Source organism: Grampus griseus (genome assembly GCF_964374135.1).
Source record: "Grampus griseus genome assembly, chromosome: 18".
Lineage (NCBI taxonomy): Eukaryota > Metazoa > Chordata > Mammalia > Artiodactyla > Delphinidae > Grampus > Grampus griseus.
Genome location: NC_139012.1, coordinates 79,364,809 through 79,392,274, shown reverse-complemented (window position 1 = coordinate 79,392,274; position 27,466 = coordinate 79,364,809). Strand labels below are relative to the sequence as shown.

The 27,466-nt window shown below is 41.1% G+C and overlaps 1 protein-coding gene across 6 annotated transcripts in view; it reads left to right on the top strand.

Moving 5' to 3' along the window:
* Positions 1–26,903, top strand: part of ZMYM2 (zinc finger MYM-type containing 2) — a 90,894-nt gene extending 63,991 nt beyond the window's left edge. For all 6 annotated transcript variants that reach the window (XM_082676025.1, XM_082676028.1, XM_082676026.1 and 3 more), the window contains 13 exons: positions 3,398–3,563; positions 4,213–4,247; positions 9,378–9,507; positions 10,465–10,580; positions 11,185–11,353; positions 12,565–12,690; positions 13,602–13,696; positions 15,165–15,333; positions 16,210–16,361; positions 21,335–21,449; positions 22,078–22,329; positions 22,620–22,740; positions 23,995–26,903. In XM_082676025.1, coding sequence (XP_082532151.1) covers positions 3,398–3,563; positions 4,213–4,247; positions 9,378–9,507; positions 10,465–10,580; positions 11,185–11,353; positions 12,565–12,690; positions 13,602–13,696; positions 15,165–15,333; positions 16,210–16,361; positions 21,335–21,449; positions 22,078–22,329; positions 22,620–22,740; positions 23,995–24,187 — 1,839 coding nt within the window. In that variant the 3' untranslated portion in view covers positions 24,188–26,903. The remainder of the gene's footprint in view (positions 1–3,397; positions 3,564–4,212; positions 4,248–9,377; positions 9,508–10,464; positions 10,581–11,184; positions 11,354–12,564; positions 12,691–13,601; positions 13,697–15,164; positions 15,334–16,209; positions 16,362–21,334; positions 21,450–22,077; positions 22,330–22,619; positions 22,741–23,994) is intronic.
* The last annotated feature ends 563 nt before the right edge of the window (positions 26,904–27,466 follow it).

Here is a 27,466-nt window from a genome sequence, read left to right as displayed (position 1 = left end):
TCCTAAGAGTCCCGTCTCGTGAGTAGGAGGTAGTGGTGTTGGTGTTGGTAACAAATGATGGGCATTAATGAGATTTTCCATTTAGCATGGTTCCAGACATTTTACCAGGAGTTGTTATGAGTGGCTGCAAAAGGAAAAAACACGCCAAAAAACAAGAGGTTCACAACCTCTAAAATTTTGATTATGGTATTAAGCTTGAATTAGTATTGAGTTCTATTATTATCCTTTTTCCTGAAAAAATACATACATATTTTGTTGCCATTTGTAAATTAGCACTAATCTTGCTCCTTTTTTTTTTTTTTTTTAATTGAAATCATCTAAATTTGTTTTGAACTTCCTGGAAGAAAGGAGCTTAAAGTGTTGTTAGGACAGAATTCCAAATGTCTATAATTATAAAATAATGAAGCGATTTTATTGTTCAGATTCTTTGGGTGGAATGTGCTTGGTTGTAGGCTCTAGGCCTATTAAATTATTGTGTAAGTGGAAATATTACCATATACAAAGAGTCAGCACAGTACTTTTTATACAAATACAAATTGTATACAAATTGATTGGGGTTTTAGATGTTACACTGAGAACTTTCTTGCAGCATTTTACATGTTAGGATTTTTATTTCTAGTTATTCATATTAACTCATTTGTTTTTCCATTGTCTTTGTAACTTGGTGCACTAAATAAAGCCTTGGTTTTGACTTGGACTGTCTGCTTTGAATCTTACCTCTGCACTTTGGTATTTGGCCCTAAGAAGTCACTTACTGTATTGGGACTTGAGCTTCCCCGCCCTGTTGTGAGGCTTGTGGAATGGAGAGGGCAGCCTGGCCTTTGTTTTCAGGTTCTCATCTTCACTTTTGCTGTGTTCTTGACTGTTTAGACTCAGTTTCTCCTGTGGTGCTTTGGCTTTTCTTTGAGTATAAAGTATAAAAAGGAAAAAATCCCAGAAACCTGGAGCACTTCAATGATTATTTTAAAGAACAGTCTTTGCTGGTGAGAGTTTTATATAGGGACTTCTTTTTCCTATTGAGTAAACTAGGACCTGGTTGACAGTGAGTGCTAATGTTACTGAGATTACTATGTTATATTACCAGCAGTATAACATTTAAGCTCACAAGTTTTTGGACAAGAGATGCGATATTGGCATCACTTAATAGTCATAATTTATACTGCAAATCTTCTTCATTGGTTTAACATTTATTTGGCAGGAGAAATCCCTGACCTGGAGAAATAAAGAGCCTGTGTTCTAACCCTGGGTGGGTATGTCTGTTACATAAGACCTGTTTACCCACACAGCCCTTTGTTCATGTGCCAGCCAGGAATTTGTTGTAGTGTTGATTCATGGGATTCCTGTGGAGACATAAAGTGAGTGGTTTCGGGCTTCCCTGGTGGCGCAGTGGTTGAGAGTCTGCCTGCTGATGCATGGGACACGGGTTCGTGCCCCAGTCCGGGAGGATCCCATATGCCGCGGAGCGGCTGGGCCCATGAGCCATGGCCGCTGAGCCTGCGCGTCTGGAGCCTGTGCTCCACAACGGGAGAGGCCACAGCAGTGAGGGGCCCGCGTACTGCAAAAAAAAATAATAATAATTAAAAAAAAAAAAAATAAAGTGAGTGGTTTCCAAACCCGCAGTATAAAAGTCTAGGTGATTAGAGCAGTGAGGGAAAGCTACAGCTGTGACTGTTACCAGCTATCAAGTACTTAACATTTATGCTTTGTCAAAACTTCTAAGTTGGTGGCTAAACTAAAGGGCAATTTTAAAAATTGCAGTAATTTATTTCTACTGTAAGTAGATTAAAAACTTAATTATGGGGCTTCCCTGGTGGCGCAGTGGTTGAGAGTCCGCCTGCCGATGCAGGGGACATAGGTTCGTGCCCCGGTCTGGGAAGATCCCACGTGTCGCGGAGCGGCTGGGCCCATGAGCCATGGCCATTGAGCCTGCGCGTATGGAGCCTGTGCTCCGCAACGGGAGAGGCCACAACAGTGAGAGGCCCGCGTACCGCAAAAAGAAAAACAAACCAAAACTTAATTATGAAAGGTACTATATTTGAAATTGATTGTTATACCTTTTGGCCTACTCATTGATCAAGACGTTAAGAATTAGTGAAAATGGGCAAAATCTAGGTAAAATGGAATCTCTCAAAAATCTGTCCCTAGATTAATTGATTCACCATCATAAAGTATAACTTTTTATGTATGAATTTTAGTTGGTTTTATTTTGCATATTAAGTTGTAGACTAGTTAGGGCTGATTGTTTTCCTAGGTGTAGTTCACATTTGTGATCTTAATATAATTGTTTTTTAATTAATTAAATACCGAGTGTTCTAAGACATGAACTTGAAGTTCTTGTTTATTAAAACAGTATTGGGGCTTCCCTGGTGGCGCGGTGGTTAAGAATCCGCCTGCCAGGGCGCAGGGGACACGGGTTCGAGCCCTGGTCCGGGAAGATCCCACATGCCGCGGAGCAACTAAGCCCATGTGCCGCAACTGCTGGAGCCTGCGCTCTAGAGCCTGTGAGCCACAGCTGCTGAAGCCCACGCACCTAGAGCCCGTGCTCCGCAAGAAGAGAAGCCACCGCAACTAGAGAAAGCCCCTGTGCAACAACAAAGACCCAGTGCAGCGAAAAATAAATTAAAAAAAAAAACAGTATTAAAGCCCTTCAAATTTATTATATTAAACTACTGAAACAAAACATTTCAAATTAACATCCATGATTTTCTCAGCATAAGAGCTGGTTTCAAAATTATTCTGGTCTGTACAGTTGTATTAATGGGTCCATTATGAGCTCAGTTGAACCTGGGAAATCTGTTCATTAATCAGAGATTTTCAGTGTAGTATGATTGTGGGAGACTTCGACCAGTATATCATTATGGCTCTCAAAATTATTTTGTAATATTAAAATGCATTGTACTGTGACTTCCCTGGTGGTCCAGTGGTTAAGACTTTGCCTTCCAATCCAGGGGGTGCGGGTTCGATCCCTGGTCAGGGAACTGAGATCCCACATACCTTGGGCCAAAAAACCAAAACATAAAACAGAAGCAATATTGTAACAAATTTAATAAATACTTTAAAAATGGTCCATATCAAAAAAAAATCTTAAAAAAACGTTGTACCAATTTGGTCTACTACCACTGTTCAGTTTTTTTGGTTATAGCCTATCTTTGTAATGCTGGTCTTTGACTTCTGGTAAGTATAGAAAGGGATTTTGACAATTAGGTAAATTGCTACTTTTTAAACTTTTGTGGATTTTACTGTATGTTTATGATACAATTTTATTTTTTCTTTATCTGACGTTGTTTTATCACATTTGACAACAGTCATTGAAATGTCTAGAAATCTTGTAAAATACATGTCGGACTTTCTAAACCTTGTCGTGGGAGATGTCTGACACCTTCCTTTTGTCGTCAAGGCTGCAAGGTGTGACTGCTGTAAATCTCAAGGCACCCTGAGGGAGAGGGTGCAGTGGCGAGGGGAGATGAAACATTTCTGCGACCAGCACTGCTTGTTGCGTTTCTACTGTCAGCAGAACGAGCCCAACATGACAACCCAGAAAGGACCTGAAAACTTACATTATGGTATGTGATCGTTTAGGTTAGTAACTTGAAAAACCTGTAAAGCAGTTTTTAGTTTCAGAGATCTGGATTCAAGGTAATGATAATAAGCAGTTAATTTCAGAGATAGTTTAATAGCAACTTCCGTAGTTTCCCTGGGTGGAAGTGCCTTCAGTGATGTTCTGTAGATGTACTGCTTTTTATTTTATTCTCTTAAAAATGTAATGCTAGTTGAAAAAAATAGAATCTACTTGGGGGTAGAGAGCAGCTAAACAGAATTATAACAAAAATTGTAAAAAAGTTGATCTGCCTATCATGTGTCACTTGCAATTTTAAATGAAAACTATTTTTAGCAAATTGTATGTGCTGGGGGTAGGTAGGAGAAACAAAGAAAACCCTTTAGACTTAATTAATAATTGAGTTAAATCTAAGAACATAGTATTGCTCCCAAAGCAGTGTATACTTTCTGAGGGGACAAAATGGGGAGAGAGTTAATTCCACTACTTATCTCTGTATTTCAGCTCTCAGATCTCATATTCTTTATTTGAAAGAACTTAAAATATATTTTCTTCAGTAACTATTTTAAAAATCAGTAAAAATTAATGAGAGATATGGGTTTAGAGAATCCTGAAGAAAGTGATATTTGTCTTATTTTAAATTTGTTTGTTTTTAGATCAGGGTTGTCAGACGTCCCGAACCAAAATGACAGTAAGTATTGCTTAATAAGTAAAGTGCTAAATACTGACTTACATCATGTGGGGAGAAAAAGTAATTAGTCCATTTTAATCTGATTGTAATAATAAAAGATTTTTTTACTTTCCTCTGTTGAGACAGTTGAAGCATTCATATTGTGCTAAGTTACCCGATATAAAAACAGGTCCTTTTCTACCTGCTAAGGAATATAAAGGTGAATTAATTGTGGCCTTTACCCACATTGGGCGAGATAGACATATAAATATTTGCGTTGAAGCGCTCATCCCAGCTGCATCTTTAGGGCAGTAGCAATGGTGCATTTGAAATGGTTGAGTGTATGCGGTCCTGGCAGCTGTGACAAAACCTCTGAACAGCTGAGTAGAAGGTTGCCAGTAGACGATGAAAAGTCGGAGGAATAATAATGTCCAGAGGCGTCCATGTTTGGCCAGACTGTTCACTGGGGCCGAACTTGGAGGGACCTGAGGGGGATCCTGGGAAGTGGGAGGCAGGCCGGGCTAGGCGGATGCCCCTCAGACAGGTCTGGAGATCTGTCCTAGGGGCAAGGCCCTGGGAGTTTGTAAACTTGAGGAGTTCTTCCATATGCTTTCTCCTGGGTTTTTTTCTGTTTTTCTTTTTTTTTTTTTCTGTAGTGTTTTTCTTTCTCTTAGTGTAATACATCAGATTCTGCTTTTACATTAGCATTTCAAGGCTCTTGTGGGCTGAAAGTGGCCGTTTCTGTATAAAAGGAGCCTTGCACTGAACAGTGGGCCGGCCCTCTTGTGCCCGCCTGCAGGAGCCACCCTGATCTAGGGGCTTCTGTGGGAGCCATTTACCAGCATCACGGTGAGCCTCTGCTCGTGTGTTCCTGGGCAGAAGGAGTTAACCAGCTCTGGCTACAGATTGGAATTACCTGGGGAGTTTTCAAAACCTTTCGAATACCTAGGCTCCAACTCAGAACTTCTGTAGTTTTGAAAAGTTCTTTAGGTGATTTTAACATGTAACCACAGTTTAGGATCTCTGATGTAGATGAAAGATTGGTGTTTTTATATTATTCCATTCAGTGTTTGTTTTTGGCGGGATCTTAGTTCCCCCACGCAGGGATCAAATGGAATGGAAGTGCAGAGTCCTAACCACTGTACTACCAGGGAATTCCCAGTTTTTGGTTTTGATGTTAATAGTTAGAATCCTAGACAAGTTAAGAGTGCCTTTTTCTTTGCTTTCCTCCCCTATCTGTTCTGCCCTTGTGGTAATATATTTTTAAGTCAGATAATTCAGGAGCATTCAGCTGAATTGTCAGATTCTAACCAGGCACTTGATCCATGCTGAGGAGTGTAAAGATGATCACTCCCTGTTTGGCATCTGCATGCAGCCTAAGGCAACTCCCAACCTTGTTTCAAAGCTTTGACCAAGGCTTCAAGACACCCTTCCGCCCGCACAGAAGCAGGTACTCTTCTCCTGCAGCAGCACTGAGGCCACCTCATGGGACGGATGGAAGGATGGGCCTTTGCAGCCATCACCTCCTGTCACGTAGAGCTCCTCCCACCTTGTCCTTGGATGAGAGCTCAGCTGTAGAGTTTGGGGCAAGTCACTTTACGGTTCTTTGTGTGACTTTCCCCTTATCTGTAATGTGGGCATGAAGACAGAACCTCGTCGGGGTCGTCACGAAGAGCGCTAACCCATGGGGCAGGGTGTGTGGTGTTGGAGACATAGGGCCTGCATCGGGGAAGCCACTTGAACCCTGACTTTAGAACTCTTCTCTGTCACCTCCACTGGGCTGTACAGCTTCTGAGCCTCAGTTTCCTCATCTGTAAAATGGGAGTGAGAAAACACCTGCTACCCCTTGTGCTGAGAGGGTTAAAGAATTCATTTCATCAGGTGTGTGACTTAGGTGCTTTGCATAGTGTCCTAGTCCGTTTGAGCTACTATATATTGTATAACAGGGTGCCATAAGTGAGGCAGCTTACAAACAACAGAAGGTATTTCTCGGAGTTCTGGAGGCTGGAAGTCTGAGATCATGGCTCCAGCAGACCTGGTGTCTATTGAGGGCCTGCTTCCTGGTTCCCAGACGGCCGTCTTGTCGCATGTCCTCACGTGGGGGAGGGGTTTTTTTGGGTCTCTTCTATGAGGGGCACTGATCACATTCACAAGGGCTCTGCTCTCATGACCAAATCACCACCTAATTATCTCTGTATTTCACCATGTGAAGACACACCTTCACATGACATCCCCTTGGGGATTAGATCTGAGTGTGAATTTTAGGGGGACATAGACATTGTCTATAGCTTATAGTCCCTGGCCATACAGCAAATACTCAAGAGGTGTGGTGGCTTTCGTTATTATAATTTTCATTATTTGTGGTCCTTCTTCAGAATTTATTATCAGTAGGTATAGATCCTGCCTGTTGACCAACAGAAAAGTAAGAAGCAGTATCAAGTGTCGGTTTTTACCAGGTGGCATAGTTTAGTCGACATGGTGCCCTGTCGGCAGAATGACGAGTAACCTAGGATGTCTGTGACTTTGACCCCTGATTCATAAGGGGGTTCTAGAGTATTTCCCAGTCCAGACCCAACTTCCCCAGGTTTGGTGTGTAGTAGACACTCAATAGCTGGTGTTAACTGTTCCTCCCGCTTTACAGTTGAGGAACTTGAGGCTCAGGAGACCCAGTGACTTGCCTGATGTTGCACGGCGGTGCCGTCAGACCAGCCTCCGTGGCACGGGGTTGGAAATCCTGGTGAGCGTAGAATGAGCTCACACGGGACCAGCCCCCTTGGCCATGAGCATGACTTGAAACTTATGAGGGATCCACCGTGCACCGTTTTTTATTAGTACCCTTTCACGTTTGTGAATTGGCCTGCTCTCTGAGATGTGTCTGTCACCCCTGAATCAGTGCCCAGTAGCTGTCGAGGTCACGTGCAGACCGTGAGTGTCCAGGGGTGTGGGCCCCGGGGGCTGCTTGGCCATCTCCTCTCAGCTTATGCTTTAAGCAAGTGTCCTCTTCACAGTCTGACGAGTGGCAGTTTTTCCTATTTTTGTGCTTTGTGTTGGTGATTTTGCTGCTGGGTTAAGCACCAGAAAGTGCTGTGTGTCTTGACTGGGGGACCCATGTGAGTTCAGTTTCGTGGATGAACGAACGATATGGTTCATCTATAAAGAGGGATAAGAAATCCAGCGTCTGTAGGGCTAAGGTAAACTAGTGCGTGGGGAAGCTGTGGGAAAGATGGTATGTTGACTAAATGTGTGGATTCGTGAGCTTATGACTGATTACAACACAGCACAGTGACCAGCAGTGTGGTGAGACTGTCAGCTCACAGCCTGTCACCGGGATCAGGGAAAGGGTGGCCTCTTTGTGCTGGTGCTGGCCCACTCACATGTGAAAAATGTGGGTCTTGCAGGCCCCGGTGGGTTCTGCAGGTCTGGGCTCTGCAGAGGGGGCTGCTGGGGGTTATGCAGGAAGATGCAGGTTGGCTAGTTTTTGCAAGGTCATTTGTAAAACGAACCTACCGAATGCAAGTGGTCTCGAAGCCCTGACTTGAATCCTTCTGAGACTCTGTGTCCTTGCTCTTGGGCCAAGGCCAAGGGTGACCAAGTGCAACCCTCTGGTGCGTAGAGCCCCAGACCACGAGCACTTAGAGGGGAAGCTAGCCCGTGTGCCCGTATGTGGGGTGGGACAGAAAAAGCAGGGGTGGTGTCCGAAATATTCTGGGGTTGGTTTCGCAGCTGCATCATCCTAGAAGTTGAACTCGTCCTCCAGAATGAAAACCTTGAGCCTTCGGGTTTTGATTATCGGATGTTATCCATTGCGGTGGAGGACTCAGAAACCACCCCCAGACGCTGAGTACCCCTCCCCCTCCCCCAGCCCCAGCAGGGCGCACTGGGCTTTCAGGGCCCAGTTGCAGCGAGGATGCCGGGGACGGGCCCCGCCGGGCGCAGCATCAGGAGGCCGCTTGGGAAATGAGTGGCGTTGGAAGATGTTTGACGAGACTGCGTGGAAAATGTCCGTCTTTGAAGGTGTTACAGAAAATAAAAAGAGGAGCATTGAAAACATGGTGCGCATCGCACACAGATGAGTGGAGGTGGTTGTGGCAGAAAAGGTGGCCAAGCCCAGCGGGGAGACTGGACAAGGTGGCAGAGCAAAGCCGCAGAATGGCTGCTGGAAGACGGTCCGAGACCCCCAGAGTTGTCCGCTGACCCCGGCTGAGATACTGTCCTGGGGTCCTGCCGCGGGGCCGGATGGGCCCTGGCGAAGCGCGGGGAGACCATGCGGGCTTCGTTTCTGACGGGTCCTGGGTTCCCCTGCGCTGCGCAGCGCCGGGACTGCGGCGAGGCGCTCTCGCTTTCCCGGACACGGGCTCCGCCTACTGCGCATGCGTGCGCGGGGAGGGGCGGGGCGCCGTACGCCGCGTGCGGCGTGCGTTTTCGGAGTGAGGTCCGTTTTCGGAGTGAGGTCCGTGTCCGCAGGAACTGTGCGCTTGGCACCCGAAGACCAGGAACTCTGAATTGTGTCCCTTTCCCCGTAGCGATCGGTGGTGTGCACAGCACCTTCATGTCGCCTGCTAGGCACAGAGCTGCAGCTTGCTTTACAGCGTGTGTGTGTGTTTCTGTGGTGTAAACGGTGCTGTGGTGAACAGGCTGAAACATCTGTATCGAGAGGAGTCGTTCCTAAAATTGCAGTGGTTGGGACAGAGGAAACAACTTAAAGTTTGATAACATTTTTGGTAATAATTTTCATCATTTTTCTTTTCAAATTTAGCACCACGTATAAGCAGTTTATGCAGTAGAGAGAGAGTATCAGAAAGCCATAATAAGAGTCTAATTATTTTCAAAATTCAGGTTAACAACCTTGCTTTTTTATTTAAGAGTGAGACTTGTCTTTTATGTTATATTAAAAAGTACTCTGTGGTATCCTTCGAAAAACAGATCTGTAGAATGAACGATTACTACTGCTTTTCCTATAGTTGGGATAGATTCATGTTGATCCTTCCAGATTAAGACTTTGGTAGACATAGTAGAAACAGCATAAATTGATTATATTCTTCCACTTTTGTGTGTTCCCCCCGCTGGACCTAGAAACCAGATATTAACAACAGCATAAAGTAATAAAAATTAGAGGCAGAAATAAAAATGTTTCTCTTTGTTTCTCTGTAGGGCTCAGCACCACCCCCTTCTCCAACCCCCAACAAGGAGATGAAGAACAAGGCAGTTCTGTGCAAACCTTTGACCATGACGAAGGCAACTTACTGCAAACCCCACATGCAGAGCAAGTCCTGTCAGACAGGTGACTCGCATCCTGACCCTCGCTGAGTGAAATCCATGCTTTTCTCAAATAATGGGCTGCAGAATAGATTTGTTGGGTCACTTTGTCACTTTCTGTTGATTTTGCTTATCTGGTTTTAGACATGCCTTCAGAATACAGCATGTCATTTAAGATCATTAATAAAGATCAGTCTCTAACAAAGGCCTGCAAGTTATGTCACCAGTGATAAAATGCTGTATCAAAAATTTCCTTGGGGGCCAAGACCCACTAAAGTTACAGTGCTCTTCTGAGAAAACCATCTCTTTGAGTGTGGTCTATAACCATAACTATTCTGTTTCCTTGTCAGAATGAGTTGAAATCATTCAGATATGTATTTTCATCAAATTTAAACATTAGCTGCATTCTGATTGTTTGATTAAGTAAACCTTTTTGTGGGGGTGTGAGAGTGTCTGGGACCATATAATGCTTTAAAAGATGTTTTTTTTCTATTTTAAAAAAAGTCTAGGGACTTCCCTGACGGTCCAGTGGTTAAGACTCTGCTCTTCCACTGCAAGGAGTGCAGGTTCCATCCCTGGTCGGATTCCCACGTGCCACGTGGCCAAAAAAAAAAAAAAGTCTAAATTCTGTTTGTGCTCTCTATAACTTAGGACAGCTACTGCATTCAGTTTTGTTGTTTTTGGTTTTTTTGTTTGTTTGTTTGTTTTCGGCCACGCCACGCGGCATGTGGGATCTTAGTTCCCTGACCAGGGATGGAACCTGTGCCCCCTGCACTGGAAGCGTGGAGTCTTAACCATTGGACTGCCAGGGAAGTCCCTGTTGTTTTTAACTTACCTAATTTTGTGAAAACTGGGAACTTCTTTTAAATGGGTACTGAGGCACTTAAATTTTTCTTTGTTACCAAATTACTTTGACTGAGCAGCTGTGTTTAAGTGGTGGTCATGGTTGACGTTGCTCCTTGAACACGTTCTGTGCCCCCAGATGGTGAGTGGAGGACAGAGTATGTCCCGGTGCCCATCCCGGTGCCCGTGTACGTGCCGGTGCCCATGCACATGTACAGCCAGAGCATCCCTGTGCCCACGACCGTTCCTGTGCCCGTAAGTCAGACTTTCAGCTCCCCTTCCTCCTGAGATCTCTCAGGTGCAGGCGGGGCAGCAGTGGGTTGGCGGTGACTGCTTCAGTGACACTGGTGGGACAGAGGGTGGAGGCTTGGCTTTTCTTCAGCAGTTCACTTGGGTCTGGTTGAGGCTTTGCCAGGGGTTGCTGTGTGTGTAATCAGGTAAGTGCTCGTCCTTGAGAGTGAAGTTCAGCTGATGTCTGCACCTGCTTTACACATACTGTGTAAACATATTTGTGTTTATTTTAGAAAGAAAGATTTGTGAACCATAAGGTTTACAACTGATACATGGAATGGACGCTCATATAAATGTCATCCCCTGCAGTGCTGGGGACACTGTGTCAGGGCTGGCCTACTGTACTGTAGTCTCCTGGTGACAGAAATGCCTCAAAAATTACTTGTTACTTCAAAAAGTAGCTGCTTGTATTCGGGGCCTTCTTTGTGATACTTAACATACGTGTTCTTCCCAAAACTTCTGACCAGTGCAGCATTATGAAGTAGATCATGTGTCAGAGTGATTTTTAATTTGGAAAAATACCTTGTAATGTTAAGTGAGCCTGAGAGTAAGTCCTTTGGTTACTTAGGTGCCAGTCCCCGTGTTTCTGCCCGTCCCCTCGGACAGCAGTGAGAAGATCCCTGCGGCAGCCGAGGAGCTCAAAAGCACAGTTTCTTCAGATCCCCTGGGCACAGAGCTGCTGACAGTGACCGACATGGCTGAGGACGAGGGGAAGGCAGAGGGCACCGACATCCACAGTGAGTCCCCCGCTGCTGGGGGGCGGGGGGGGCGACATCCGGGGGCTGCTGTTAGAGCAAGGCCGGGCTGTCGCTGTGCTTCAGCCTGAGCGGGTGTGGGCACGCTGCAGCACAAGTGGATTTCGGGTTATGAGGCCCGCACTGTATCTAGCAGGTGCTCCCTGACGTCGAGCCCAGGAACTTGTACGGTCCCTGTTTTAATTGCTAACAGGATTTAACTTGTAAAATCGACTCTAAGTTATTCTTGTTTCAGTGGACGAGCTCAGACACAAAAAACTAAGTTGCAGTAGGCTTTTATAACTCAAACTCTTATTTTATGATGGTTATCCCCAATTTTGTTTTATTGATTTATGCTAAGAAAGTAAGTTGCATTATCTAAGCCAGCGCTGTCTTAACTTCTGCTAGGGCACTGCTTGCCAAGCGGTGTAGCAGGACGTGTGTCTGGGAATGCTTCTCCTGCCTCAGCCCTCCGGGGCCGCCCTGAGCTTCCTGCTCCCCTCACCCAGAGCACAGGGCGTCGCGCAGGGACAGTGCTGGGCAAGCACTCGGTTAGGGAGTGGGAAATGAATTTAGTGGGTTGCAACCAGTGTTTTCTGGGTTTTTTGTTTTTTGTTTTTAAAGAAAGAAAGAAACGGAAAAAATATGTCAGCATGAGTCCCTCCTAGAAAGGGTATTGTTTTGTGAAACTTTTGTTTCCATTGTGTATGCATGTGTCTCTGTTTCCCACCACTACCCTGAACTCAATAAAATGTCTTTTTTCACTGGGTTGCAGTACAAATGTGTTTAAAGCAACCAATCAAAACGTTAGAAGCCGGTTGTGACTAAGCCTGTATTGAATGATGTGAAAACCTAGGTCACAATTCAAAAAGAATGTTGAAAATTAGTTACACATGCTCGTAAGTTTATTTTTGACAAGAGATTGCTCTTAGAAATACTCTACAGAGTTGTTTTACTATTAAAGCACGCTTTTTAACTTTGTAGAGGGGCAGTCAAAACTTACAAGATTGAAACTTTTTGTGTATTCATGATTATCTAATCCAGAGTTTATAGTAGCTTACATTTCAAGGTAGCTGCATGCTTTTTCGTTTTGTACGTGTTAATATAAGTACTCCTATCTTGCATTTACAATTAAATGGCTTTTGCCAGATTATGTGTAGGTACTGTTGCAGTTTTCTATTTTGATTTCTGATGATATTATGGCTTGATTACAGGTGTAATTATTGAAACGGACATAATTGGTTCAGATCTCTTGAAGAACTCTGACCCAGAGACAGAGTCCAACATGCCTGATGTACCATATGAACCAGATTTGGACATTGAAATAGATTTCCCCAGAGGTAATAGAAATTCTGTTTTATTCTTTCAGTGGAAGTGTGGTTCTGCACTTTAGTTATAATCGTGGTTATGATCATTAACAATCTAATGTTCATGTCATTGCCTGTACTGTTATTATTGGTCTTTTCTTTTTTACCCAGATAAAACTCAGCAGTTAACTTCCAAACTGAAGCATATGTGTTGAATTGTAGGCACTTAAAAGGAATTTCCCAGAGCCTTAAAAGGAAACTTTCTTAAAACTGATTTATTATAGAAACTTTTACAGATACATATTATAGAAACTTTTACAGAACTTAAAAGGAATTTCCCAGAGCCTTAAAAAGAAACTTTCTTAAAACTAATTTATTATAGAAACTTTTACACATATAGAAGTGTTGGTGTCTTTTTATTTAAATAAAATATTGATAGTATTTTTCTTAAAATCGTTTTGAAAATTAAGTTAACCTTCAAAGGGAAACAAATATTTTCAGGTCTTTTGTTGTAAAAGAAATGTGTTCTGTTTTTCATTGTTTATTTTCTTTATCGATGGCCAATAAGCATATTGAATAGAATGTAAAGCCTTTTACATTGGAAAAGATTTAATAGATTGAAACTAGATTGAAACAGATTTGTACTGAGACCATTTAGATCTTATAATTAAATTTCAGGTTTTAGTAATTTTTCTATCACACACTTCCACAAAATTCCATGTTGATACGCATTGTACATGTGTTTTTTAAGAGTATGAACAGGCGTTATCAGAACTTATAGACCAGGTTAGGTAGAGAAAATGGTTTGTCCTCCACCCAGCACAGGCTGCCCTGCGCATGGTGCTTGTGCGCATTCAGCGGGTGGTCCTTCGTTGGCTGAGTTTATATAGCATAAGTCTGTGCTGTTACGTTTGAAATGAAAGTTCTTCTGATTCAATTGTCAGCTGCTGAGGAGCTTGATATGGAAAATGAGTTTTTATTACCACCTGTTTTTGGAGAAGAATATGAGGAACAGCCTAGACCTCGATCTAAAAAAAAGGTATGAAATGTAACAGTATTCTTGCATTCACATCCTGTCTCTGTGTAATAGAGGGCAAGGGTACTTGAGCTTCAGTTGTGCCTGAGAATGTGGGAAGGTACTTTGTTTTCTGGAATTAAAAAAGACTTAAGAGGTAAAGCTTTTATTACTTCATTTCTAGGTAATAAAAATATATCCTATTTAGTTGTAGTTTCATAGAAGAAGAGTGAATATTGCAACTTTTTAAAATTTTTATCTTGATAAAAGGTTGTCATTGATAAAAGGTTTACATATTTGCTAAAAAAGTAAATTCAATTATTAGACAACAACTGAGACTGTTTTCTAGGGAGCTGTTTTTTCCATTGGTATTTTTGATGAGGTTGAGGTACACAGTTGTTCTATCTGGTCTCGCTGAAGCATCCCAGCACATAGGAAGACGTGCTGGGCGGTTCATTCAGGGATCCCAGATGTAAATGTACAAACGGATATCGCTGTTCTGAACATTAGTAACAACTGTCCGTATTTCTCATTTCCAACATAAAGCAAGGTTTTTTTTAAAAAAAGATGACTTTCACAAATTTCTCCAAAAAAGAAAGAGAAAGGGAAAATTGAAAAAAGGAGTGAGTACTTGTGGTAGAATGAAATTGGACTCTTACTTGACACCACACACAAAAATGAACTCAAAATGAGTCAAAAACCTAAATGTAAGAACTGAAATTATAAAACTCTTAAAAGAAAACATAGGCCTAAATCTTCATTAACTTGGGTTAGACACTGTTTCTTAGATGCGACACCAAAAGCACAGGAACAAAAGGAAAAAATAGATGAATTGGGTTATATCCAAATTTAAAATTTTTGTACAGCAAACAGTACCATCAAGAAAGTGGGAAGGGGCTTCCCTGGTGGCACAGTGGTTGAGAGTCCGCCTGCTGATGCAGGGGACACGGGTTCGTGCCCCGGTCCGGGAAGATTCCACATGCCGTGGAGCAACTAAGCCCGTGAGCCATGGCCGCTGAGCCTGCACGTCCGGAGCCTGTGCTCTGCAACGGGAGAGGCCACAACAGTGAGAGGCCCGCGTACCGAAAAAAAGAAAGAAAGAAAGAAAGTGGGAAGGAGTTGAGGAGTCATCTCCTATGAGGTGGTGTCTTTGAGAAGTTCTTCAGTTTCTCTCTTACATTAGTATTTTGAATCCTTCTATTTCAGATTTTAATTATTATATATGTATTTTCTCATCAGTGACTCTCAACTCACAGCAGTAGTTAATACGATTCTGTTGTACAGAGTAGTTTATGCAGAAATACAGCATTCCTGGAGAGAGATTTCAAGTAATGTCATAGGTAACTGTTCTCAGATCAGAAATTCCAGTCAGTTCTAATCATGTAAATATATTTCTTTGTAATGTGCATTTGTTGAGAGATGGCTTACATAAAGTCATGAAATAATATAGGCTTAAGAAAAAGAAGATTTGACAGTGGTGTTTTACTACCAGGGAGCCAAGAGGAAGGCAGTGTCAGGGTACCAGTGTCATGATGACAGTTCTGACAACTCGGAGTGCAGCTTCCCTTTCAAGTACACGTACGGGGTAAACGCCTGGAAACACTGGGTCAGAACGAGGCAGCTTGATGAAGATCTTCTGGTGTTAGATGAGCTAAAATCTCGTAAGTGTTCTGATTTTGTTTCCCCTATGTCCTATTTAAAATCAAGGTTTTTATTCATATTTTGGTAACTATTCTTCTGTGCATCCGTTTATGTGCATGAGTGAGCTTGAGCGCGCACACACACGCGCGCGCACACACACACACACACACACACACACACGGGCATGCACCGTGTTGCACAAATGAAGCCCTTACAGTAGTGTTGGTTCATGGAGCTCCTGTTGCTTGCTGGTCAGTACAACTCAAACAAACCTTGTTTCCTTATTGAAGTTGATGATTATGATGATTGTGGGTAAAGAAGAAAGTTTGCTCTAAGCAGATAGAGCCCTTTGCAGCAGGCCAGACTCTTTACTGTGCATGGACCAGTCCGTGGCACCACAGAGAGGGTAGGAAGTATGGCCTTATGGAGGTGCTAGAGTCAGACTGCCAGGGTTCCCTCATGTACTAGCATCTCAGTTCCCCAGCTCTGAAGGGGGGTAACAGTACCCACCTTGTAGGGTTGTCATGAGAATTACATTAGAAAATACATGTAAATTTAGAACATTCCTTCATCCACAGTAAAGGCTTAACGTTGACTGATATTAGAATACCCATAGTATGTGAAAATCCAGAAGGTACTCAAGTGAGTCATTAATTACTATGAAGCTGCATGTACTGTACATGAAAAATACGTTTTTCCTTGAAAAAACAATCAAGGTTTTTGTTATTAACTGCCTTTGATTTTAAAAAGCATGAATGTAGCTTAAAATACTTTACATTTAAATGTAGCTCTTATTTTACCTGTAAATTCTTACACAGAATAAAGTGATTTCAGAAAGTTTCTTAATCTTAAGACAGTAAATAATAGTTATTATTTTAAATTTTATTTCCTTTTAGCTAAGTCAGTAAAGTTAAAAGAGGATCTACTCTGTCACAGCACGGCTGAGCTTGACTATGGCCTGGCCCATTTCGTCAATGAGATCCGAAGGCCAAATGGGGAGAATTATGCACCTGACAGCATCTATTATCTTTGCCTCGGGATTCAAGAGGTGAGTGATTTTATGGTTACTTTCGAATATAATGTTGTTAAGAAAGGTTGTTGTGGTAGGTTCTTGGAGAAAAAAAATGTTTTGCTTCAGGAATATTACGGAACGTCAGGGTTTATTGGCTTACCAAGAAAGGCGAAAGTAATTTATTCGAAAATACTGGGATATTATAAAGGGTTTTCTTAGCTACTTTGTATACAGGTGTTTCTGCTATAATGTGCTGTGTCCCTAAAAGTGAACTTCAGGTTCTCCAAAACTGTGTACCAAAACCAAAAAGAACTTAGGTGAAAAACATAGTTAGTAACAGACCACTCGAAGCTCATGCATCTTTTGTAACAGGACTAATGATGTGTGTGTTTGTTACCATGTATATATATGATAATCAAGTTGATTTCATCCCCACCTTACAACTGCAAATAAATGAATTAACATTCTGAGGCATGGTATATATATGTATATATAGATCTGTGCTGATATACATGTAAACAGATAAATGACTTCCCTCTGCAAATAGGTCTGTTTCATCTCTGCTGTGTTTCTAACTTGTTAAATAGTGTAAGTACTTATTAGTTCTTTGGAATCATCTTATAAAAGATTTCATTCTTTAGAGGTTTTAGGTAAACTTCAACCACATGTCTGTGAATCTTGAATGAATACATTTCCCATAATAAACATGAAGATCCACTTTCGATAATGACTTTTAGTTTTGAACAGATAGTACAGGTTTGAGCCCAGAGGCCAGAAAAGGCCCTAGCTTTCCATCCTGTGTATTTGTGAATATGGTCAATGATGGGGGGAAATGTTCTTATGTAGAGTTTTGTTTATAGGCCTCGAATTAAATATTTCGCTGCTAACAGGTAGTAGGTGCTGAATAAATTACTGGAGAAAACTAGAATTGTCTTGATTTGTATTTCACTTTCCCTCTTCAGGATAGAAATTTGCCTAAGATTATCTAAGCAGTGGTGGGGAATAACACATACCTCTAAATTACTGTGTATTCAGAGACCATCACGTATTTTGCAGTAGCAAAATATTTATATAGTAGAACTTCAAATACCATTAGAGGTTTGAAAGCTAAATGGATTGTAATATTAATGATTATAAATTATGTCTTCAAGTAGGTTCATTTTTTTCCAATTTTTTAATTGCGGTAAAATACATATAACACAAAATTTACCATCTTAACTGTTTTTAAGTGTACAGTTCTGTGGTATAAAGTACATTGATAATCTTGTGGAAACATGACCACCATCCATCTTCATAACCCTTTTCGTCTTGCAAACCTGAGACTTTGTCCCCATTAAATACTAACTCCTCATCCCTTAGTCCCGCTGCCCCTGGCGCCCACCCTTCTTTCTGTTTCTGTGAGTTTGACTCTCCCGGGTACCTCATGTACGTGAAATCAGCATAATGTCCTGAAGTTCATCCATGTTGTAGCACACGTCAGAATTTCCTTTCTTTTTAAAATAGGTTCTTTATAAACTGAAAAATGTTTCCTCAAAATAAATTTTTACTACCAGAACAGTACTCTTAAAGATGGTCAAGATGGGGACTTCCCTGGGGGTCCAGTGGTTGGGACTCCGCGCTTCCAATGCAGGGGTCTCGGATTCAATCCCTGGTCGGAGAACTAGGATCCCACATGCCGTGCGGCGCAGCCAAAAAATTTATAAAAAAGAAAAAGAAAAAGAAAAGGTCAAGATGGTAAATTTTATGTTCTGTGTATTTTTACCACAATTGGAAAACCAGTTGTTTTACTCTTCTCATCACTGGACAGATTTTCACAGGCTTGATTTAATTTTTTGTAAAAGACTGTATGGTATTTATAACCAGCTTTAAAAATAATCTTCAAACTCACTGTGGTGATAAGATGTCTAAAAGATAGTTTCCAGAAATCATTGCTGTTTGTTGGTACTTCAAGGACGCATACAGAGGTAGGAGCTGTTTTGGAAGAATGTGCGTCTTTCTCTGTGTGATGCGTTTTCTGATTCCGTCCCCGGCTGACAACAAAAGCAGCACGGCTTCCTCTCCAAGCCCTGTGGACGTGTGGGGCAGGTGGTGTGTTGAGAAGTGAGGGTGGGCCAGCCCCTTTTCCTCCCTCACAGATGCGGTAGCTAATCCTGTTCTTCCGATGGTGTAAGTAAGGGGTGGTGGCTGTCGCCAGAAGTTCACATAATATGGAAATGTCTGAGGAAGAAAGAAGGGGCTACGTGAGCCCCACAGTCCCGGTCAGTCTTTCACATGCTGTTCTACATCTGTGCGAGTCCTTCACACCACGTTTACCCAGAGTGGGTGGTGGGCGCCTGTTCCCCTGGGTCCTCCCACCCCATCGTGCTTGGCTAGGTGTGCGTGCATCTCTTTTTTTATGAATGTGGCAAAAGACATGGAACCTTTGTCCCCAAGGACAGGGAACTGTGTTACACACTTTGGTGTCTTTCCTTCCCTCTGCTTCCCAGTCGTTGTGTCAGCCCCTGAAGACGTCTGGGTCAGAGCTCAGTGAATTCAGTCAGTGGCGAGCATTCCCTTTGTTTTATAAACAGTGTGCACCCCCCTCTCCCCCGCCGCCAGATCTTATGTAATTGTCCTGAAGAGCTGGTGCTTTTATTTCTAATCTTCCTTCTGACTAGTGGGAGAAACGTTAGGTCAACTCAGATGATGGTGCTCTGGCCTAGTTGCTGGTTAGCGCACACATGGTTTATGTTCTTCATCCTTCTACTTTCCACTTGCTGTGTCTCCAGGTATAAAGTAGGTGCCTTTTAGGCAGCATATTGTTGGGCCTTGTTTTTTATTTATCTTTTTTTTTTTGGCTGCATTGGGTCTTCGTTGCGGTGCACGGGCTTCTCATTGTAGTGGCTCCTCTTGCTACAGAGCACGACACGTGGGCTCAGTAGTTGTGGCTCGCGGGCTCTAGAGCGCAGGCTCAGTAGTTGTGGCACACGGGCGTAGTTGCTCCGCGGCATGTGGGATCTTCCTGGACCAGGGCTCGAACCCGTGTCCCCTGCACTGGCAGGTGGATTCTTAACCACTGTGTCACCAGGGAAGTCCCGGCCTTGTTTTTCAAATTAAAAAAATTTTTAATCCAGTCTGATAATATTTGTCTTGGTGTGTTCAGACCAACAAAATTTTTTATTTAAAGAACCGGCTGGTAAACATTTTAGGCTCTGTAGGCCATACTTAATCTGTGGAAAGCAGCCCGGGCGCTTGCACTCTGTTTTAAGAAAACTTGGTTGTATTTGTAAAGAGGCAGCGGGCCAGCCTTCAGGACTGTAGTGCAGACCCCGGTTTAGACCTTTTACATTTAATGTAATTAATCACTGGATTGAAAATCCTGCTTGTTTGTGCTTGTTATACAGTTGACCCCCCTTAGCTACAGGGGATACTTCAGGATCCCCACTGGAGGGCTGAAGTCTGTGTGTACTACAGTGGCCTCTACACACCTACCTGTGATACAGTTTTGATTTGTAAATTAGGCACAGTAAGAGATTAACAACAATCATTACTAACAGAATGGAATAATTATCATAATATGCTGTGATAAAAGTTCTGTGAATGTGGTGTCTCTCTCTCTCTCTCTCTAAAATCTTATTGTACAAATTTAACACCTTTTCCATCTTAACTAAGCACTGACCACCCTCTGTGGCTGTAGCTTTTATAGTTTGAGGTGTGACAGCAAAACTAGCCTGAATTTTTTTTCCTGCTTTACGACATCGCAGATAGAAGATTTGTTCTTACCGTGGATCTCAGCAACCTCAGCATCCGATTTTTTTCTTTCCTGATTAAGTCCAGAACTGTCACCTTTTCACTCAAAGGAAGCACTGTGCGTCCTCTCTCTGGCGTGTCCGAATTGCCAGCTTCACTCCTCTTGCTTTGGGGCCGTAATTATGTAAAGTAAGGGTCACTTGAGCACAAGCCCTGCAACCCTGCAGTAGATCTGACAACCCAGATGGCCACCAGGTGGCTGATGTGCGGGATGTGCCGGACCAAGGGTGATTCACGTCCCTCCGGGCGGGACGACATGACATCGCGAGATTTCATCATGGCTTCTCAGAATGGCCTGCAATTAAAATTTATGAATTGTTTATTTCTGTCATCTTTCATTTAATAGTTTTGGACCTTGGTTGACTGTGGGTAACTGAAACCACAGAAAGTGAAACTGGATGAGGGGTCACTGTATCTGTTCTTTGTGGGTTTTTTTTGTTTTTGTCTTTTTCTGCTTTCTTTTGAATTATTTTTCTGTGATTACATTTATCTCCATCATTGGTTTATTATTTATGCCTGTTAAATTATTTGTAGTGGGTTTGCAGTGTGCGTCTTCAGTTAATCATTATATACCTTCAGACCTTCTTGCCCTGTCTCACATGTGGTAACCTCAAGCCCTGTGATCCCAGTTTCCACCTCCCGTTCTTTGTGCTGTTGTCACACATTTTACTTGAGCGTTCTTTTTACCCACTGGAGATGGAGTTCGCAAACTTTGGTGTTTAAGTCATTCTTTAGCAACCCTCACTGTTAAGGTTTGTCATAGTACGTTGTAAGATTCATAAATTTGCACTAACTCAAGGAGAGTGGGGCATAGAGAGGAAACAAGGGGAAAAGCATCAAGCTCACAGGCTGCTGGGAGAGGCTTCACGCACAGAAACCCTCCCGCCCTGCCCTCACCCTTCGTGTCCGTGGACTGTGTGCTGAGCATTGGAGCCACGTGCTCTGTTTGTATCTGACAGACTGAAGATTCTCATCCAGGTCTTACGTTCTGAGTTCTTGCCTTTGTATTTCAGCTTTGAGTTTTTCAAGCAACAGATTAATTGGTAACTTATGTTTCTTTGATTTCCAGATATATAGAGAAGGCAATCATCTCTTATTAGTATGCTAATAAAGACAAAGACGTAAGACGTTTATTTTTTCCTTAGGAAATAGAGTATAAGTGGTCTGTAATTAGCTCATATAAATCTTAAATCCTTCAAGTTTTTTTTTTTTTTTTGTAGTACTTGTATGGTAGTAATCGAAAAGACAACATATTTATTGATCCAGGATTCCAGACATTTGAGCAAGAATTGAATAAAATACTCCGGAGTTGGCAACCAAGCATACTTCCAGATGGTAATGCTCCTTTAAATAAAATGTCACCCACTTGCTGCTGGGATTTTCTGTGTTTATAGAAAGTGTACTAAAGATAATTAGGAAATAATTTGAATGAGAGAGCACTTATTCACGGACGCATCGGTCCGTCTTTCGTTGAATTAGAAATGAATGTGGTTGATAGCTAGTGTTTATGAAGAACTTTGTAATAAACGTGACCCACTTTCTTTGGAGTAAGAAACTGGATGCTCATTTCTTAAGCCCTCCAGTTGAGATTCTGACGTAAATTTCTCTAAGAAACCTCTGTTTTAGTTGTATAAAGAAAACTTGTTTGAATGGAAATCACCTATTTTTTTTCAGGATTTCTGCAGATGTAAAATTCCCTTCTGACCATGGTCTGCTTGTCCTCTGGAAGACCAGGAGCAGACTCCAGGCCTGACCCCGGGGGTGCTAGCTGTGTAGTCTGTTGTGTTTCCCGGCTCTGTGTTGTTTCAGAGCCGCATAGGTGATTCTGAAATTCATTCCAGTTGATCTGGAGTGAATGGAGGATTGGACTAGGTTTGTTCTTGAATTAACTTCTATCTGTTTCTAGCTGGTTACATGAAAACTGTTTATTGTAATTCTTTAAAAATCTTTCTCTCTATTTAAGGGTCAATATTTTCTCGAGTTGAAGAAGATTATCTCTGGAGGATAAAACAGCTAGGATCACACTCTCCAGTAGCTCTTCTGAATACCCTGTTCTACTTTAACACTAAGTATTTTGGCCTGAAAACAGTGGAACAGCACTTAAGGCTTTCCTTTGGCACTGTGTTTAGGCATTGGAAAAAAAACCCTTTAACAATGGAAAATAAAGCATGTCTTCGATACCAAGTGTCTTCCTTATGTGGAACAGATAATGAAGGTAGTGTAACAGGTTTTCGTTTTGGGATTGTCTGTGGCAGGGACTGCCACTCCTTGCCTTACTAAAGACCACCTGGTCACTTGTTAAGAACCTAAGGACTGTCATTTTCATAAGATAAGACAGCCTATGTTGTCTTAAAATTAGGAATTACCAGAAGCCACAGTTGAGAGCTCTGAAGCACACCTGGTCCCGTTCTTTGGTGTAAGAGATACTGGGAGTGATCAGAGTGAATAGTGTCACCTTTCTTCAAGGTTAGTCTTAGAAAGTTTATGTGATTTTTATTTCTTAAGATAAAATTACTACTGGAAAAAGAAAACATGAAGATGATGAGCCAGTATTTGAACAAATTGAAAATACAGCCAATCCTTCTAGATGTCCTGTGAAAATGTTTGAATGCTACTTGTCTAAAAGGTAAGTGTTAATGACATTTGATTTTTTTAAATGGTAGTAACAGTTAGTTGCTGTGAATTTATGTCACCAAGAGGTGACATTTTTTTCCTTGGTCCTTTTTTTTAGATTTCTCTCTTTTCTCACTTATGAAGTCCTTTCAGTTATAACGTTTTTAGTCCTGTTATTATAAAATACCCAGCTTATACTTCATGTTTTAAGCACATGTTAAGAAATCGCTCTCTGCTAACGAAATGACTGCTGTACTTGTAGAGGGTCAGACAGTACATGTCTTAGGCTTTTTGGGCTGTGGTGTCTCTGTTGCAGCCAGCTCTGCTGTGGCAAGCAGAGAGCAGTCCTGCCTGGGCCTGGGTCCCAGTGACGCCCTGGTGAGAAGGTGGAGAGAGGCGAGTCCTCGGTTCTGGCAGGGCGCAGCGTCTTCTCAGGGCCCTGTGCGTTCCAGCTGCACCACTGCTTTCTCCCGCGGGTACCAACAGGCGTTTAAAATATTTTAAACCAGTGAAATTTTTGGAGACCACAAATTATTTTATGCTTGTTCATTATTTTAAGTATGCACTCTGTAATTTTTAAAAGGCAAGCATGAACTCAGAATGTATTTTCTTATGTAAACAGTTTTGTAAATTGTTTTTATAAATTTTCTCCAGGTTAACTCTCAAGAACCATAAAAGCAGTAATGTCACCTATAGGATGATTATTTTTAATAATTAATATTTCTGACGATAGTTTTGGGTGGCCCTGCACCAGTATCTGGATCTTCCAATGGTAGTAACTATTTATTAGTTGGAAATTCCTATCTCAGTATTATCTTATTTTAAAAATTATTTCTTTTGTGTAACGCTGTTAAGTATTTTTATTTTATGTTTTACTGTATTTCATCAATTCTAAGACACATTTCTCACATTTTATACTGTCTCTGAAACTGGGATGCATATTATAACTGATGCATCTTGAAATTATAATTGGCAGTGCTTTACTTGTTTAATGGCAATATTAAAATAATGATTAAAAATAATGTTTCTATCGATGGTGTCTTGGATTCAGTGAAATACAGAAATTATAGTGGGAAAATAATCTTTTATTGTAGAAATTAACTTTTAGAATATCTCAGTGATAGAATATTTAATGTAGGTAATTATGCATGTGGTCTGCCCATGTAATGTGGTTAATGGTAGCAGAATTATTCTTGAAAGAAAAGAAGAAAGTTGTGAGGAGTTTCGTGTACATACTGTGACATGGACTTTCTCCTTTCTCCTGAAGTCCACAGAATCTTAATCAGAGAATGGATGTTTTCTATTTGCAACCAGAACGCTCTAGCTCTGCAGACAGCCCTGTCTGGTACACGTCTGCTTCGCTGGACCGAAACACCTTGGAAAATATGCTCGTACGGGTTCTTTTAGTAAAAGATATTTATGATAAAGACAATTATGAACTGGACGAAGACACAGAGTAAAAAGGAACGTTTTAGAAGCAATCGGGAGAAAACAGCATTAGATAGTCATGCTGCTAGATCTTTACTATGGAAAACATTTCAAGTTTACTCCTTCTGTTTTGAGTTTTGTAGCAGTGTACCCACACTGGGTATTACCTTGTAAATAATCTGTGAGTGAAAGTTGCCATTATTCTATGTAGTGGTTTTAGGATACTTACAAATACATTCAAATTCTTTTTTTATTATTATTTATTTGATTAGGTATGTTTGTAACTTTTTACATTACAAGATATGAATGAGAATGTGCCACGTATAATTTTTTCTTGTAGTGAGAAACGCCCATATTGCACACCTCTGCTGTTGCAAAGCTTCCTGGAGAGGGGGCTCTTCTGCTGGGTTCTTGACAAGATGGTTGTGTGTGGGGAGCACCTACTAAAAGTTTAGAACTTGCAGTGTCTTTAAGAATTTTTAAAATAAACTGTAAACTAATAGGCTGGGTTTTTTGTTTTGTTTTTTTGCGGGGGTTTTGTTTGTTTGTTTTATGCTTTAGTTACTGAAGCCTTACCAGGTTATGTAGAGAGATACCATCTTCTGTACCAAAAATAGACAAGAAAATGCTGTCGATACTGGTGTACTGTAATGTGAATCTATACTGGTGAACAGAACTTTTTGTTCCCCTTATTAAAACCTTAGTGTCCTTTTCTCATTTGTGGCTTTCTGCATCACCCCAAACAATAATAATTATGTATATATACTTATATATATGTGTGTGTATATGTACATATGTGTATACACACACATATATAAAGAATGATGTTGATAACATGATCATGGAGACATTTTCTTTGCAAAAATGATGAAAATATAAAATTCTGTTTTCTGTGTCAACCCTAAGTATCCCAAATCCCCTTCATTTATAAGCGTTTGGTTTTTCTCTCCCCTTGAAGATACAGGTCATGTTTCCATCCCCAGGTGGTGGTGGTACTCCACAGCTTCACCAACTTTATGAGAATTCTTGTGCCTGCCCTCAATATGACTGATGCACACGCTGGGTATTTAAAAATGCCACTCCTGAGACTGTTGTCACGGAAAGTCGAGCTAGTTTAAGTAAGATAGCACCCGTTTCACTATGAGGGTTAGCAGGGCAGTGACTGACGGTTCAGGCTGATGGATAAAGTGTATCTTGAAGGAAATTACGTTCGATGTTAGATTGTTTGGCTTTTACATTTTAATTACTTCTTACAGAAGATTGCATTAAAAAACTTTGTACTTCTGCATAGCGATTTATCCATTCAGACCTTTTCTTTTAGAACAAGAAGTTTACATAAAATCCTGCCTTCTAAAAGGCCGAGGAAGTGGCGGCTGCAGTTATCATGAAGAACTCCTTTGGCTGACTTCACAGAGCTTGAGTGTGCTCATGTAGTCTTGCTTCCAGTTCCTCAGCCACCACAGTGATGTTCGTCACTAAAACTGTTTGGGGGAAATTGGGCTATTTTCCACAGTGGTTAAGCAATGTCTACACATCCCTTAAATATTTCTCTCTTCCTTGGGATAAATGTTAACATTCAGAAGAAATCTCATTTATGATTTGGAAAATTTCACGAGTGTAATCAGCTGTATATTTAAGCAATAATTAACAAATATTTTTGGCATAAAAATTACTTTTTAATGTTCTAACTTGTTTTATAAGTTTGATTAACGTTTCTGTCCCTTAATTGATTTTGTATTTCTGGATTTGATAATCAGACTGACAGTAGCAAATCTCATACACTTAAATAGGTATAGATTGCTTGTTGTCTGTTTAATGAAGTAGTTAACATATTTAAAATATATAATACAAAACATTTCTCATCCTCACCTTTTTCCAGAACTACTGCTTTAAGCACTTTTCATATAAACGCATATTGTTGATTAAAGGTGATTAATCCTAACCATCTTTTATTCTTTGAACTGGTGCTATATTCCATCAAGAGCAATAAAGTTTTCCCCAAATGTCACTTAATGTATATTTTACCAAATACCCTACATTTCTGCTATGATCCCACTATTAATAGCACCTTGTCTTGCTATTTTCATTTCCTTTATTGTACATTTTGGCTTTTCTAAACAGAAGTGTCTACATAGTTTTGATATTGATATGATTAAGGATTTAGAGCTCTTGTCTTTGTCTTGATTGCAATCCAACGATTGGTTAACTTGACTCTCGGGGGGGGGGAGAAAAAAATAATACTATTTTATGAGAATTGTTTGTTCTGTGAAACTTGCTTCATCTAGAATATGTTTCGTTAGTTCCTGAATCTCCTTAGTTTGTGTGGTCCTAGATGACTGCTGAGAAAAGGGTAGTGAAATGATAGTTTCTTTCTGCTGCTTAGTGATTTCTGATGACGGCATCCTGTAAATATAATATTGTTGCCTTTAGATGTCTGTTGGAGATGCTATATTTTTCTGTTCTGAAGATTTTGCCGTTTAAAATGAATCAATACAAAAGTTTTTATCCATATTGAGAAAAGTGAATTTCCCATGCTAAATTGAATCTTCATTAACACTTTGCTTTTTTTTTTTGCTTTTTTTTTAAGACTTTTAACTGTATTGGGTAATGTAAGATATTAAAGGACTTTTCTAGGCAAGAAGCTCAACTCTTCTTTTGGCCATAAAAATACTTTGTTTGAATAGTAGTTCATGTTTCTTTCTCTCCTACTGCGTGGAGTTGTTACCAGTGTATTGCGCACACTGAGATAGGGAGAGGGTGCGTGTTGTGCTGTGCGTTCAGACTTCTGTCACTGTTTTCTGATGGGGTTTCCCTCTGTCCTGGGCGACTGCTTTGTGGTTGCGGTGGTTAGGAGTGCACCGTGTTAGGGTCACAGTGACGCAGACTGTACTACTCTAATATTAATCGGTCCCTTTAATCTGAGATCTTAAATGTCTTGCAGTCTTAAACCACTATGAAAATTTACACTTTTATTTTGCCAGTTATTTCCAAAATGTATTGTTATACGCATATCACTTATGTTCTGAGTGGACCCTGCCTGTAGGATCATCTCCTTACCCCCTCAAACAACGCAGTCGTGAAAGTGTGCATGAAAATATTTTTAAAGAATAAATTTCTTTAACGAAATTACAATACTGTTGAATTTTCCCCCTTAATAAGCCCCTTACTCATTTTTAGAGAAGTTCTTTGGGTTTTAATTTTTCCATTCTACTGTGTTCTTAGGAATAGACCATTGTTAATGTTGTTTTCCTGTATTAAGTAGTTTTTTTGTCGTTTCTGGGTATATCATGCTTGAAAATGATACCATGTAA